Source organism: Piliocolobus tephrosceles, unplaced genomic scaffold, assembly GCF_002776525.5.
Source record: "Piliocolobus tephrosceles isolate RC106 unplaced genomic scaffold, ASM277652v3 unscaffolded_168, whole genome shotgun sequence".
Lineage (NCBI taxonomy): Eukaryota > Metazoa > Chordata > Mammalia > Primates > Cercopithecidae > Piliocolobus > Piliocolobus tephrosceles.
In genome coordinates, this window is record NW_022298531.1 from 15,682 (window position 1) to 29,510 (window position 13,829).

A 13,829-nucleotide genomic window follows, 5' to 3' on the forward strand; every position below is an offset into this window, starting at 1 on the left:
TGAGGCCCACACCCCTCTCCCAGTGCTAGAAGAACTGGGGACAGCCCCTCCCTGGCCCTCCCCAGGGCCTGTTTCTCCCAAGCCTAGCAGCCCCTAGGATGGAGCTCACTGGGCTGGGGCATAGCAGGAACCCCCGGTCCCCAGAGCAGGTGGGTGGGGAGAAGAGAATGAGCAGGCACCAGGACCTTTTATGGGATGGGGGACTCTAGAAGCCTGTCTTTTCTCTGTTCTCTACCAGCCCCTCACAAGTCCCTCCCTGGAGGTGGGGGCTGGAGGCCAGGGCTCAGGGACGCGAGACAGCTCACCTGCCAGAGTCACCATGGTGCTCTTACCAGCACTCATGATATAAGCAGTGGTGGCTGCATCACAAGGAGCAGAAATCCAGACTGAAGGGAGGAGACAGCCCTCTCCGCTCTGGGCTGCTAGGACCCCTCAGGGGTATGGGTGTATGTGTGAGCTCAGCGTAGGGGGAGGTGTGGGGAGGTGACTGAGGTGACTGCAGAGCGGGGTGCGCAGCTCAGGGCAGGAACACTGGAGGGATCCCGGACAGGAGCTGGCCCACGCCTGAGCCCCCAGGCCGAGATCCCATTGTGCAGGCCCCGACTGCCTTCACCCCCATAGTGGTGACTCTTCTTCACAGACCCCTGGGCAGGCCTGGCCAGGCCCCCCACCCACATGTGCTAACGGAATCCAGGTGGCTGCCTCCAGCTGAGGTTCCATTTCTGAGCATCTGGGGCCCATGTGCTTCTGGCCACTCATCTGGAGCCTGGCTGAGCCCCTCCAGGGGTGGGTACTCAGACAGGGGCTGCCCCGCCAACTGTGGACAGCCCTGGGACAGGGAAGATATCGTAGAGACCTCAGCCAGCTGGCTGATGGTGCCATAGCCCTTGGGCTTCCTGGCCCTGCTGTGTGGCCTTGGGGAGACCCCTGGCCCTATCTGGGCCTCTGAGTGGAATCTTCAGTCTCCTTGGTCAGCTCTAAATTCTGCACTTAAGCCTCTTGGGAACAGGACAGGGAGCTCTGCCTCTATCTAGAGAGAGCCAGCTGCTTGTCCTGGGCCAAGCAGCAAGGCAGGCTAGGCCTGGAGTGGGGCTGAGAAGCAGCCAGCCTGCCAGGGCTCCCTGGCATTGAAAAGCCGCTTTCCTAAGTTGGCATGGAGCCCCGGGGCTCCCCCCGGGATGACAGCAGCGGCTCCTCTCCACCCCCGGTTCCCATCTTCCACCCCCTGGCCCCAGCCCCGCCCTGCCAAAAATAAACCCAGACCACCCCATCTTGTACCAGCCAGACCCACCCAGCCCCTCCAGAGCCAGTTGAGTCACCACTCAGAGCTGCTCCTTTTTTAACTGTCTGAGTCACTGCTTGTGGCTCCATGACACATGCCCCAGGCTACAGTTACCCCGCAGCCCCCTACCAGCGCAGCCAAGGGAGGGGTCTGAGTAGAGGCTGGCAGCAGGAGTGAGTGCAGGCCATAGCCTTAGCTTGTGAGCCCTCCAGGCCTAGGGAACTCATCCCATAGCAAGCCAGAGACCAGACCTGTCCCGCGAGATCCTGGCCTGAGGTCCTGGCCGTGCCCAAGACCGCCCTTGGGGATCTTGGTGACAAGGTCAATCTGGGCTCTGCCCCAGCGCATCGTGTTGCCTCCAACAGGCCTGGGCCTCCCCTGCAGGACTGCCAGGAACAGAGGGTCTCCAGGCCCTGGGCCCTGGGGGCTGGGGGTGGGCGAGGCCTGGCCTTCTGGGGTGAAGGCCACAGAGACGCCTGCTTCCTCCCTCCTCACCGGCTCTACCCAGACTCTGACCACGCTGCCTGGAGCACCGTGAAGACCTCCCGTGGGACGGAAGCCACACTTCAGTCTCCACTCACAGCTTCTGTCTGCCCTGCTAAGGGCCAACCGGGCTGCAGAGCTTTCCCCTGTCTCTCTGTCCGCCCCGCATCCCGCTCTCTCCATCTCTGTCCCTTCCCACCCCTGGCTCTGGTTCCTCCATCTCTTTCCATTTGTCTTTCCCACCGTCTCTCTGTCTGCCCATCTCTCCAGTCCTGCTCTGTTCTTCCCTTCTCCTTTACCCGGTTCAGAGGCAGTCAGAGTGCTCCCTGCTGCCAGCACCCCACCCCTCCCCAGGGCCCTCTCTGCCTTCTCAGTAGACATAACAGACCCTCACCTCCTCCCATTCCCACAAGGGACTCCGGGCCCCAGGGACCAATCCTGAGAAATGTTCCGCCCCCTCACCAGGTCCTCCCCTGCCCGAAAGTGCAGGCTACATCCTGTCCCAGGGAGTGTCAGGATCCCACAGGCACTTCCTTGGGAGTTGAGAAAGGCGGGCAGGGGGGCCTGGGAATGGCCCCATCTCCCAGCCAAGCCAGAGCAGGGGCCCAAAAGCCTCAAACCCCATCCGTCTCCTGTCTGTGGCTGTGGCCTCCGGCTATAAATAGGGGCTCGGATTCTATTTTCTTTAAAAACAAGCACTAGACTGTCACCACAGGCCCAGAAAAGCAGTCTCTGGCTGTGACAGTCCCTCCAGCCCATCCAGGCCATTGTGTCTAGTCCTCTGTCTCAGCCCTGGGGCCCTGGAGGGCAGAGGAGGCCTGGAAAGGAGCCTGGAGGTAAGACAAGGTGGGGAGGGCTGGGGCGAGCTCCCAGAGGCAGCCCCTCCCTCCTTTCCTCCCACCTCCTGTCCCCAAGCAAGGTCAGTCTTGTCCCCAAGGCTCACAGTGTAAATGGAGAGAGGTGACAACAGCACAGGCCCCTGGGCCACAGCGAGTGTCTTTGCACCCCAAGGACAAAGAAGGTGCTTTGGACTTTTTTCCTGAAAGAGCATGAGGACAGTTCACAGGCGGACAGGAGAGAAGAGCTGGCCCGGCAGCACGCCCACCCTGAGCGAAGGCAGCAGGCGGGCCCTGCTAGGTGTGCATGGAGGCAGTGCAGGGTCTAATGAGGCAGAGGTGTGGCGTGTCCATGGAAGAGAGCAGGAGACTCTGGCAGGCAGAGTCTAGGGCACCCTGGCCTTCAGTACCACTCGGGGGTGGGGGCCTGACCCTGGAGCAGTGGGAGCCACCAAAGGCTTTCAGGCAAGGGAGGCTGAGGGAGCGGCTTTCAGTTTGGGTTAACTGGGGCTGCTATTAGCAAAGGGAGGCAGGAGATTCATTAAGCCAGACCAAGGACCGTGGCCAGTTGACTTATGGATGGACCAGGGGGCAAGAGAGCAAGAGAGAGAGATGAATTGGAAGGAGAATTTGGGAGCAGGAAGGATGGAACCTGAGTGTTAGTCAGCAGTGGCTGTGGGGAGGGAGGAGGAGGAGAGTCCAGTGCGCCCCTCAGATGTCTACTCAGCAACTGGTGGACAGTTGGGCCTTCACAGGGCTGGGGAGCAGGCTGTAGGGGAGAGGACACTGAGTCCTCCTTGCTTTGGGTGGGTTTGGGCTTGGCGGTTCCTATGGGTGTTCCTGGCGTGGACATCTGAGGGACACTGGCAGTGGGCCGGAAGCCCTGGAGAGTTGGTGCCGGTGAGAGAGACATGGTGCATCAGCAAAGAGCTGGGCCTGAGGCCGGGAGAGAAAAGGAGGGCTGGAGGAGTGTGGTGGCGGTGGGCACAGCTCCGGGGGGCCCACAGGCTGCAGGCTTCCAGGCAGTTGGCATGTGGGGGTGCTAGGCGGGAACCTATTCCAGGAGGAGCCAGGCCTGCCCGGGAAGAGAGGTCTCAGTCTCGGGATCTCTGATGGGCCTGGTTAGCCCAGAGGTCCACTAGCAAGGACACTGAGGTTTCCTGGTGCGCCCTCCCAGCAACGCCCTCCCGATGCAGCACGACCAGTGCCCGGGCCTGCTGTGGTGGGACAGCTCTGCCTGATAGAAAACCCCTCACGCAGGCCAAATGCCACCTCATTGGATCCTTTCGTTCCCTTAGATACTGATGTCACCTCCCTCATCACAGGTCCGTGGGCCTCCTGGCTGCACACACGCCCTGGGCAGGGGATGTGGGCCCTGGTCCTGTCCTCAAGAGCTTCCAGTCTGGCCGGACCTGTGGCCATTTAGGCCAGAGGTGGCTCTACTGTACCCACAGTAGTGGCCACACCTCTTGCCAGTCTGCTGGGCTGGTCAGAGGCCAGATGTGTGTCGGTCCCCCTATCCAGGTCCCCTTTTACACATGGGGACACTGAGGCCAGGGAAAGCATGGAAGCACATGGCTCTGAGCCCTGTGTGTGGGCTGGGGGTGTGAGTCCTGACCTAGGCATCTGCCCTGTATTCAGACAGGGGAACTGAGGAGGAGGCACACAAGCTACTGTGCACAAGTTGTGCCACCAGATTTCAGGTCCAGGCAGCCATCCAGACCCACAGTCACCATTTCCTCTGTTCTTCCCCCACCCCAACTCACATTCACTATCTCCAGACCCAGCCCGCCAGGCTGGGGAAGCCCCGAGACGCCGCCCCAACAGCCCTGTCTTTGGCAGTTTCTGCTGCCAGAGCCGAGGGGAGACTCAGAGATGAGCCATGGGCTGCCTGGTCCTGGATGCGGCCCAGGAGAGAGCCTGGCCCTCAGCCTCCTGGGGGCAGCTCCCACCCAGACCCCCTGCCTCTCCACCCTCCTCCCGGACCTCCAAGTCCCCAGTGGGCAGGGCTGGCACTTATCACTGACTTCTAGACTGAGTCATCCCCCACCAGCCCCTGCAGAAGGGCCCCCCCCATTCAGCCAGCCCCAGAGCCAGAGAGGCGGGGCTGCCAAACCTTCCAAGGAGAGCAGATGCTTCCCTCCCCTCCTCGCTGCCCCCTCCACCCGGCCCTGACAGAAGAGCCCCAGGGGACAAGAAGGGAAAGAGTGTGTCTTCCCCAGGCTGGGGTCCAGCTCTCACACCCTCCTCCCACTGGGGCCCTTGGCAGATGCTCCACTTCCGATTCACAGGCAGCAAGTAAACCCACCACGCCTCTCTGGGTACACACACGGTGCATGTGCCCTGCCGACACCCACAGCCCCCCGCTCTGGAGCCACACCCACAGGAGCTTAAGTGCCAGCCCTGCCGCTGCTCCACAGGCTAGCACAGAGGACTGCCCTCTCTGAGCCTCAGTTTCCTCACCTGTAAAATGGGAGATGCCTCCCAGGAGCCCTGCTGGGCCTCAAGGGGCTGGGCAGGCCCAGTGCCAAGTGAGGGTCCTTCACTCTTCTCTTCCCTGCCAGAAACCTTACCCCAGCCTGGGTCCACTGAGGTGAGGGTCCCAGATCCGCTAGGGCCAGGCAAGTGGGGAGAAAGGAGGTTACGGAAGGGGCCTGGAAACCCACCCGTCTCCCTGTACAAGGGGGAAAATTATAAGGTAGGGAAAAGCCTCTTAGAACCACTCCCCACCGCAGCCACCCCACCCTCCGCGCCTGAGGCCTGGGGAGCAGCAGGGCCTCCACAAAGACACCATTGAGGCCCCACTTCCTCCTCCCCCGGCCCAGCCCTCCAGCCTGGGTGGACTCTGGGCTGCTGCTTCCCTCAAATCCTCTCATTTCCCCTCCTGCTTCCTCTGTGCTCCACTAGGCCCCAGGGTTGGGACATGTGGCTGGGAGCCCAGGGTGCGGCCCCTATCAGCCTCTGTGGACCAAGCCCAGCTTCTCCCACCCCACCTGCCCCTGCTTCCACTCTTCTTCCAGACGGCTTCCCTCAACTGGAAATGTTCCCCAGTACATGCCCCTCCAGGTGGGTGACTCAAAGCGCTTGGTTAGAGGACGGCAGCTGAGGCCAGTGACCAGGGTCAGGGCCCAGCCAATCGCTGAGGAAACTGTTTTCCTCCCTGGCCTCCTTGGCCTTGCAGGGGACCGGAAAGGCAACTAAACAGAAGGTCAGCTGACCTGAGTGTGTGTCTCTTGGTTCAAGAGTTCTTGGTGCTGCCCTGACCCCAACAGAGGTCTCTGCAGCATTTAGACATGGAGGCAGTCACCTGAGCAGGTGCCTAGCACTACAGCGCCCCACTGGGATAAAGCAGTGTCTCCTGAGAGGACAGCTGCTGTTGTAAGCTCCATGGGATTTGGAACTAACCTACTGTCGTCCACATTTCAGTAGCTCATGGGACAGGAGAGGATCAGGCAGTCCGTGGGCCACGAGAATGGCCCTGGGTGGTGGAATCCCAGTCTGCAAGCAGCCAGGAAGAGTGGCTAATGGACAGTGAGCCCTGTGGGGTCTGCAGGTGTGTGAGTGTCTCCCAGGCAGCCCACCCCGGCCAGTGATGAGCCATCTAGCCTGAGCCCTGGTGACCCCAATGTCATCACTGGGCAGGTTATGTGGTCCCCTTAGTCTGACCTTAAGTCTCCCCTGTAACCTACCCCCTTGTTACCCTCAGAGGAACAGGTTGGGGGAAGGCGACAGTTCAGTGTGGGTGGCTGAGCCCTGGGGGCCTGCCGGGAGGAGGTTGAGAGGGGCCGGCACCTGCGTAGGCACACCAGACAGCTTCTCCCTCGCCTGAGGAGCCCAGGGAGACCAATGTGCTGGGGAGGAGCCTCCAGTTACGGCTCAGCATCCAGGCCCACAGTGGGGCCAGACCGTGGACTCAGCACCCCCGCTCCTTGCTTGCCTTGCCGCCACACACGTGTGTACACGTGACACTGACCCACACTCCTGCACACACACTCGCCCACGTCCCGCCTGCCGGCTTGGAAGTAGATTGCTGGCAGAAGAAAAATCGGGGAGTCCCTTGGAGGTGCAAGGGGAGGGGAACTGACCTGAGGTCTAGAGGGCCAGGTGACCTCAGGGAGGGTCTGCTGCTGGGGAAGCGCACCTGGCCTGTCCATGATCTCACACAGCCGGCATTCAGCCCCAAGGTGGGCCACGACCCCACCCCCACTCCACCACACACACACCCACGAGGGGAGACAGAGAGCCCTTCATCCCGGCCTTGGCCCTCCCAGAGTATCCCAGCCCACAGCCCCCTCAGACTCCCTCACCCCGCCTGCCTAGACCCGGAGCCAGGATCTCCACCCGTGGTGCGAAACTCCGAGGGGCTATGGTGGAGAAGTCCAGCTTCATCTTGGAGCAGGGCCCTCCCTCCCCAGCAGGCTGGCTGGGCGTCCCCTCCTCACTCCTGTGCACAGCAACAGGCTTGCTGCCAACATCCCGCCTTCTCTGTCTCCCTCGAGTTTTCCTCCTCCATCCCCTTCCTCGGGCCTTGGTCTGTATGTGAATTCAGTCTTTATGGAGGAGGGCATCTTGATTTCTCCTTCTCAGTTTTAATAACTTTCTCCCATGTTAGCTGTCTTCTTCCATTCCCATCACTGCATTGCTGTATTTGTGATTGAGTGAATGAATGAATGGGTCTCCCTTATGCATTCCACCTCTCACCTCCTGCTCTGTTTCTGTGGCACTGGGTGCCCCTCCCCCACATACAGATGTCCAGGTCTCCTGCCCTCACCCTCAACTACGGGCCCAGGCACTCCCCACCAGCCATCCTGCCCAGCAGCTTCAGGCTTCCAGACTTTCTCCCTTATAAAGTCAGGCAGCAGCAGACACCCAGGAATGCTACTGCTCCCATGACGCAGCCTGGCTGTAGGGCTGCCCCCAGGCAACCGGGAATGTGGTAGGAGTGGGGCACACAGGGATCCGCTGCCAGAGAGTGGGGTGTAGTGGGGGTGCCTGGGTGGGTGGGGCTCACACGGGTGATGCTGGGCCTGCTGGATCTCTTTCTGCTTCTCTTTGTCAAATCGCTTCTCTGGAGCCTCAGTGTGTCTGTCTGGAAGGTGGAAGCTGAGTGCCCTGCGGCAGGCTTGAGCTACAGAGAACGCTGACGCTGTGGGACTCAGCACCCATGAAGGGTGGGGCCCCGGGCTGGGGAGGCAGGAGGCCCCGGGCCAGGCCCTCCAGACTGTCCTAGGGCAAAGGGTGATGTGCCCAGGGACAGCCAGGATGGGGCAGAGGGAAGAGGGAGCCAAAGAGCTAGGGGGAGACCGGGTTAGCAGAGGCAGAGCCTGGCGGCAGGGATGGCCGGAGTCGAAGGAGAGATGGAACAGATACAGGGACAGAGGCAGCCTTCTGAGGACTCAGAAGGAACAGAGCCCACAGCAACCCTCAGCCTGGAAGAGGCATCTGTGCCTGAGACCTGGCCCTGGGCTGGCTGGGGAAGGTGGGGCCCTGGCAGGGGGAGGCGGGCCTGATGGGCAGAGATGCTGCCGTCACAGTGGCCCCTTCTCCCCAGAGCCCGGTGTCAGACAGAGGGCTGGGCGTCAGGATGGAAGCCTCAGGGGCCCATCCACACTCCTCCTAGCAGTGCCTCCAGGGAGCCTGGAGATGCCAGCGCAGCCCTTGCCCTGCCAGAGGAGGCTTGCTGGGGACCTTGACCGAGGTTTCCTCTGGCCCCTGAGAAGGGACTTGGGAGGGAAGGACACAGGCTTTTTCTGTGCCCCCAGGCCTAGGTCTCAGGAAGGATGGAGCCACCCCACCCCCAGGCCCAGAGAGCAGCGCCCTGTTCATGGGGAGGAAGGGTGGGAAGCCTGAGGACATACCCACCTTTAGCAAACCTCTCTATGGGCGCCGAGCAGGAGGGGCAGGAACCCTCCAAGAACACACAGCCCCTTTCATGGAGCCAGGCCCAGCCAAGTAATGGCAGGCGGGCACCGAAGGGCAGGACAGGCCCGGGCACAATCATTGCTCTGTCCTGGCAGCTCCCGGCCCACACACATGCACACACACACAAACACACAGCCTTACGCAAACCCCAAGCACACCCCCAGCAGCCACCCACACGCTTGAGCACACACAAATACACATCTATTAATATACAGCCCCGGACGCTCACCGATGCACCTTCCAGAGAGAAGCCCATACACGCAGCACTTTTCCTGCCCCTCCCATGGGCCCCCAGACCTGTGGGGCATCCTGCTCCTCTCATGCCCAAGGCTTGGCACCTCCAGGCACCCCACGCCATTAACCTTCTCCACATCCATATGGACAGCAAACTCCTAGACCAGGGAGGAACCCCCAGGACTAATCCCCACAGTCAGGAGGGGGAAGAGGTGGGGAGGGATGTGCCCATTTTACAGAATGGTGACACTGAGGCCTGAAGTGGGCCCCTTCTCCTGGCTCAGAGGGCAGCCCACGGAGCTGCTGCAGGTCTGGACTGGTGTTTTGATGAATCATGGGTCCTCTTGACCCAGGAGAGTCAAGGGCAGATCCGATCCAGCCTGTGCCGATGTCTCCCCATAACCTCCTCCATCCCCCCGCCCCAGTCAGACAGCTGAGCCTGGCTTGACCCATTCTACTTTCCCCTCTACTTCTCTTGCTTCAAGTTAATCAGAGGCTCTAGGGAGTGAGAGAGCAGAAACCCTCCTCACCCCACCCAAGGGGGACCTGTGTACCCCTGTCAGTCTCAAACTTGGCCTTGCTGCTGTCCTCAGAGACTACCTATTCCTCCCTCTCTGTGACTGTACACCACCGTCACCTCCTCCAGGAAGTCCTCTGGATTGACTCCTAGCTTATTACATCTTTATCCCGCACACCTTCTCCATTCGAAGCCCCTGTTCAACTGCCCCCCCAACCACCTCCAAGACAGGGATTCTGGGTTCTTGCAACTGAAGCCCCTCAGAGAGTGTAAGAGGGGCAGAAAAAGGAAAGCAGGAGGTGGAGGGAGTGGCACTGTCAGAGTTTCCAAAGCCCTGGCCAGCAAGGCCTCAGAGGCCTCTGTTGGGATGGGGGGCTGCCTGGCTATGCGCTCCAGCAGCACAAGACAGCCTGTGTGAGCCCCTCCCACTCAGCCCCACAGGAAGCAGCAGGGCCCAGCCCCTCAATGGACCCATTCAAACCCCAGCACTCTGGAAAGTACCTCTGCTTCCTGCCACCCTCCCACTCTAGCCAAACAGGCTCTACTGTCTTCTGCTGGGAGGGGGCTGCAGGCAGGTGGTTCAGTGGTTAGGGCCAACCATCTAATTCAGTTCCTGTCTGGCCCAGAGCCCTGACATTAACCAAGCCTTGGGTGGTCTACATATGCCTTTAGTGCAAGGGTGGGTAGTGGCAGGGACATGTGCCCCCTTGGTGCTGGGTAGGTAAATGTTTTGGGCTTTCTTGCGGGGGGAACCCTGATTTGCGTATTTGCCTCTTTTCCTGGTATAAATATTCTCACTATGGGCAGTATCACCTGGCTCTCAAAATTCCTGAAAATTCAACAGTCGGCTCCTGACAGCTGCTGTGAGCTGCTCCAGCTGGTGACAGTGGTAGCTCCATCCTGCAGGGCCGTTTGCCCCCACCCCTTGTGCTATGGCCTCCCTCACTTTAGTGTGCTGTGTTTTGCTCTTAGGAATCAATGTCTTTGTAAATAAGGCACCCCGGTAGGTGACCGCCACCTGCAGTTCCCTGGTCTGTCCTTTGCTGGCACCAAGCTCTGCTGAGCCTGCTGGGCCATCCCTACGCAGATGGTCTGCAGGGCTCGCTTGATTCCCTTAGCTTCTGAGACAAGGTGCTGGTGTTGCCAGCAGTACTGGCAGGAGGAGATAACTAGAGGAGATTTAATTCAGCCCAAGGGGTTCTTACAGGCTGCCCTTAGGGCGTACAAGTCTCCAACTCTTCCAATGGCTGAAGCTGCTTTCTCAGGCGGATGGCAGCTGGCTCAGGCTGGCCAGGGACCAGCACATGTGGGGCCGGTGCCGGATCATCTCTATCAAGGCCGTCAGCCTGTGCTTGCTCTCGGGGTTTGAGGGAAACCCAACAGGGATGAATCACTGTTTTTAACCCGTGTTTGTCTGCCCCCCAGCCCTGGACATCTGCAGGCAAAGTCAAAGTTATATTTGGCTCTTATCACCACAAAAGGCATAGACCAGAAATTGTGGCAGCGGGTTGGAAGTCAGGGAGGCTAATCTGGGGAAACTGCCTGGAGAAAGCAGCAATTCAAAAGATGAGGAGTCCCAGCGTGGCACAGAATGGGCCCTGCATAGGAACCACTAACCCCAGGCAAGTCCAGGCATGGCCTTCTGCCTGGGGAGGTCCTCTTTGGCCTGCCCAGCAGACCCTCAGCCGTTCCCAGGCCCTGTCTTCAGCCTCAGCCTGCGTGGTGGCCTGGGGAAATTGGGAGCTCAGCTGTTCTCATCCCTGGTTCCTTGGCCATGGTGGAAACAATGGGGCCGGATCTGACTACTCATCGGGGACTGTGAATAGCTCTCCAGCAGGAAGCAATAGCAGGGTAATGGAGGAAGTGTGGGCCCACTTTGGTTTGACACTGCACATGGTCTCCATCTGGCCTCAGAGCCTTTGCTCCTTGGCAGACTCAGGCTAATAAGCTCCCGCCCCCACCCTCAATGGCAGGTGGAAGAATGGCCTGAGAGAGAAGCGGGGATAGGTGGGCCATGCTGACACCACTGCCAGATCCCAGCTGTGGCCCCAGCCAACTGATGGAGGTGGGGCATGGCACGGCGGGCACTGCACAGGAGCCCAAGCACAAGGGCACTTAGGAGAAGGAATCTGAGCAGGGATCAGTCTGGACTGGGGGTGATTCTCCAGAAACTCCATTCCTTGGGGCTGTGACCACCAAGCCAGGTGATCAGGCCAGTGATGTTTCCCTTTGGGCGGGGTGGGGGACCCAGACCCGGGAGGAAGACTCCTCTGGGGCCCAGGGGAGGTGAGTCAGAGCTGGCAAAGGCCTCCGGCTCCAGGAACCTCCAAGGAGGAGACTTGAGTTGCTGGGAATTTCTGGGTCTGACCTCCTGCAAAGTCAAGGTCTAACTGTTCACAAGGTGAGGCTGTGCCTTCTGGTGCCAGGACCAAGAAGATGCTGGGATCCAGGCAGTACTCACAGACAGCACCATATAGCAGAACCATGAGGGTGCGCCAGCATGGACCCCTTTCTTCAACCCACCGGTACCTCTTTGTGGCACCTCACCTCCTCCAGGCAAGCATCTGAGCCTGGACCACAGCTCCCTCTCTCACACAGCTTCCTTCTTCGGTGAGAACCACCTGGAGGTGCCTGTGGCCACAGCTCTGACCGACATAGACCTACAGCTGCAGTTCTCCACGTCCCAGCCTGAAGCCCTCCTTCTCCTGGCAGCAGGCCCAGCTGACCACCTCCTGCTGCAGCTCTACTCTGGACGCCTGCAGGTCAGTGACGTCCCCCTGGGATCCAGGTGGGATTCAGGGTGGGATTCCTTCTCTGGCTTTGAGTGAACCCCAGCTGGCTGTGTGACCTTGTGTTTTAAATTAGGGTCTCAAGTTCTCCACTGTGGGATGGGCAGCAGCAGCCTAGAAATGGTAAATCCTCCATGAACTGGCTCTGCCCACTGGCTCCCTCCAACCACGTTTCCCACCACAAGCCCTCGCTGGCCCTTTGTGCTCTGACCGCACTGAACTGCTTTCAGTTCCCGGCCATATTACAGTCGCTTGATGCCAGGCCTTTGGTCACCACACTCCTTCTGCCAGGTGCGTGCCTCACCCATTCCCTGCACATGCCTAACTCCAGCCTCTCCTTGAAGTCTCAGTGTGGACATCCCCTCCTCCTGGGCGAGGCCCCCTCCTGGGTCCCCACGACCCCTGTGCATCCCTGTGGCACTGCACCAATTTCTCTGCAGCACCACTGCCTGTCCACGACAGTACCAGCACCAGTACTGCCTCAGCTTCCTCATTTTTCCATTTCATCCTTCAAGACACCACAAGTTTTGTTAGTGAGGAGTCTTGTGGCTCTTTCTTGAGTCTTCTCCCAAACCATGAAGAGTTAAGAACCCAGGGTCTTATTCCAAATTTGTGCCAGGCTGGGTACAGCGGCTCATGCCTATAATCCCACCACTTTGGGAGGCCAAGGTGGGAAGATCACTTGAGCCTGGGAGTTCAAGGCTGGCCTGAGCCACACAATGAGACCCCATTTCTATTTTTAAAAGAAAAAAAAATTTGGGTCAGCCATCTCCTTCCACACCCCAGTGGGGAGAGGACTAGGGCTTGGCCAGTCTTCTGCTGTCATTGCATTCCCAGTTACCTATTTTTCTAGGGGTGAAATCTAGATTCCAAGACAATATTTCTGGCACCTCTCACTCGAGGAAAGAGGAGGAGAATTTAAAAATCAGGTTGGATTTCTAGGAGAGCATCTTGCTGTATGTCAGTTCTTTATGGGCAAGGACCACATCTGATTCACATCACGGTCCCCAGAGCCCATCCAGGCCTGGCCCAGAGTCCCTTTGGTGAGTGTTTGGAGGATGAGTAAAAGATGGCAGGATGGCAAGAGGAGTGGCACCAGAGGCCCTTGTCCTAGGTTTTCCACTCTGGGGCCCCAAGTGTGGGGAACACACTATACTTTTATAAGGGAAATGATGGATTCAAAGTGCTGTCCCCCATCTCCCACTCCCCATCTCTCTTAAGGTCAGACTTGTCCTGAGCCAGGAGGAGCTGAGGCTGCAGACCCCAGCAGAGACGCTGCTGAGTGACTCCATTGCCCATACTATGGTGCTGATTGTCGTAGAGGGCTGGGCCACATTGTCAGTTGATGGGTTTCTGAACGCCTCCTGTACAGTCCCAGGAGCCCCCATAGAGGTCCCCTATGGGCTCTTTGTTGGGGGCACTGGGAGCCTTGGCCTGCCCTATCTGAGGGGAACCAGCCGAGCCCTGAGGGGTTGCCTCCATGCAGCCACCCTCAATGACTGCAGCCTCCTCTGAGCTGCTGAAATCCCAGGTGCTGTTCAGCGTGACCCGAGGGGCACGTGACGGTGAGCTCAAGCCCAGGCACCCAGGCACAAAAAATGTTCACCCTCCTGGACGTGGTGAACCGCAAGGCCCGCTTCATCCACGATGGCTCTGAGGACACCTCCGACCAGCTGGTGCTGGAGGTGTCAGTGACGGCTCGGGTGCCTATGCCCTCATGCCTGCGGAGGGGCCAAACTTACCTCCTGCCCATCCAGGTCAACCCT

General features: G+C 59.6%; 1 protein-coding gene across 1 annotated transcript in view; it reads left to right on the plus strand.

Annotated features, from left to right (window-relative positions):
- Window positions 1-13,598, plus strand: part of LOC111530634 (chondroitin sulfate proteoglycan 4-like) — an 18,940-nt gene extending 5,342 nt beyond the window's left edge. The window contains exons 2-3 of the mRNA XM_023197921.1: window positions 11,873-12,036; window positions 13,285-13,598. Of these exons, the coding sequence (XP_023053689.1) occupies window positions 11,873-12,036; window positions 13,285-13,578 (458 nt within the window). The 3' untranslated portion in view covers window positions 13,579-13,598. The remainder of the gene's footprint in view (window positions 1-11,872; window positions 12,037-13,284) is intronic.
- The last annotated feature ends 231 nt before the right edge of the window (window positions 13,599-13,829 follow it).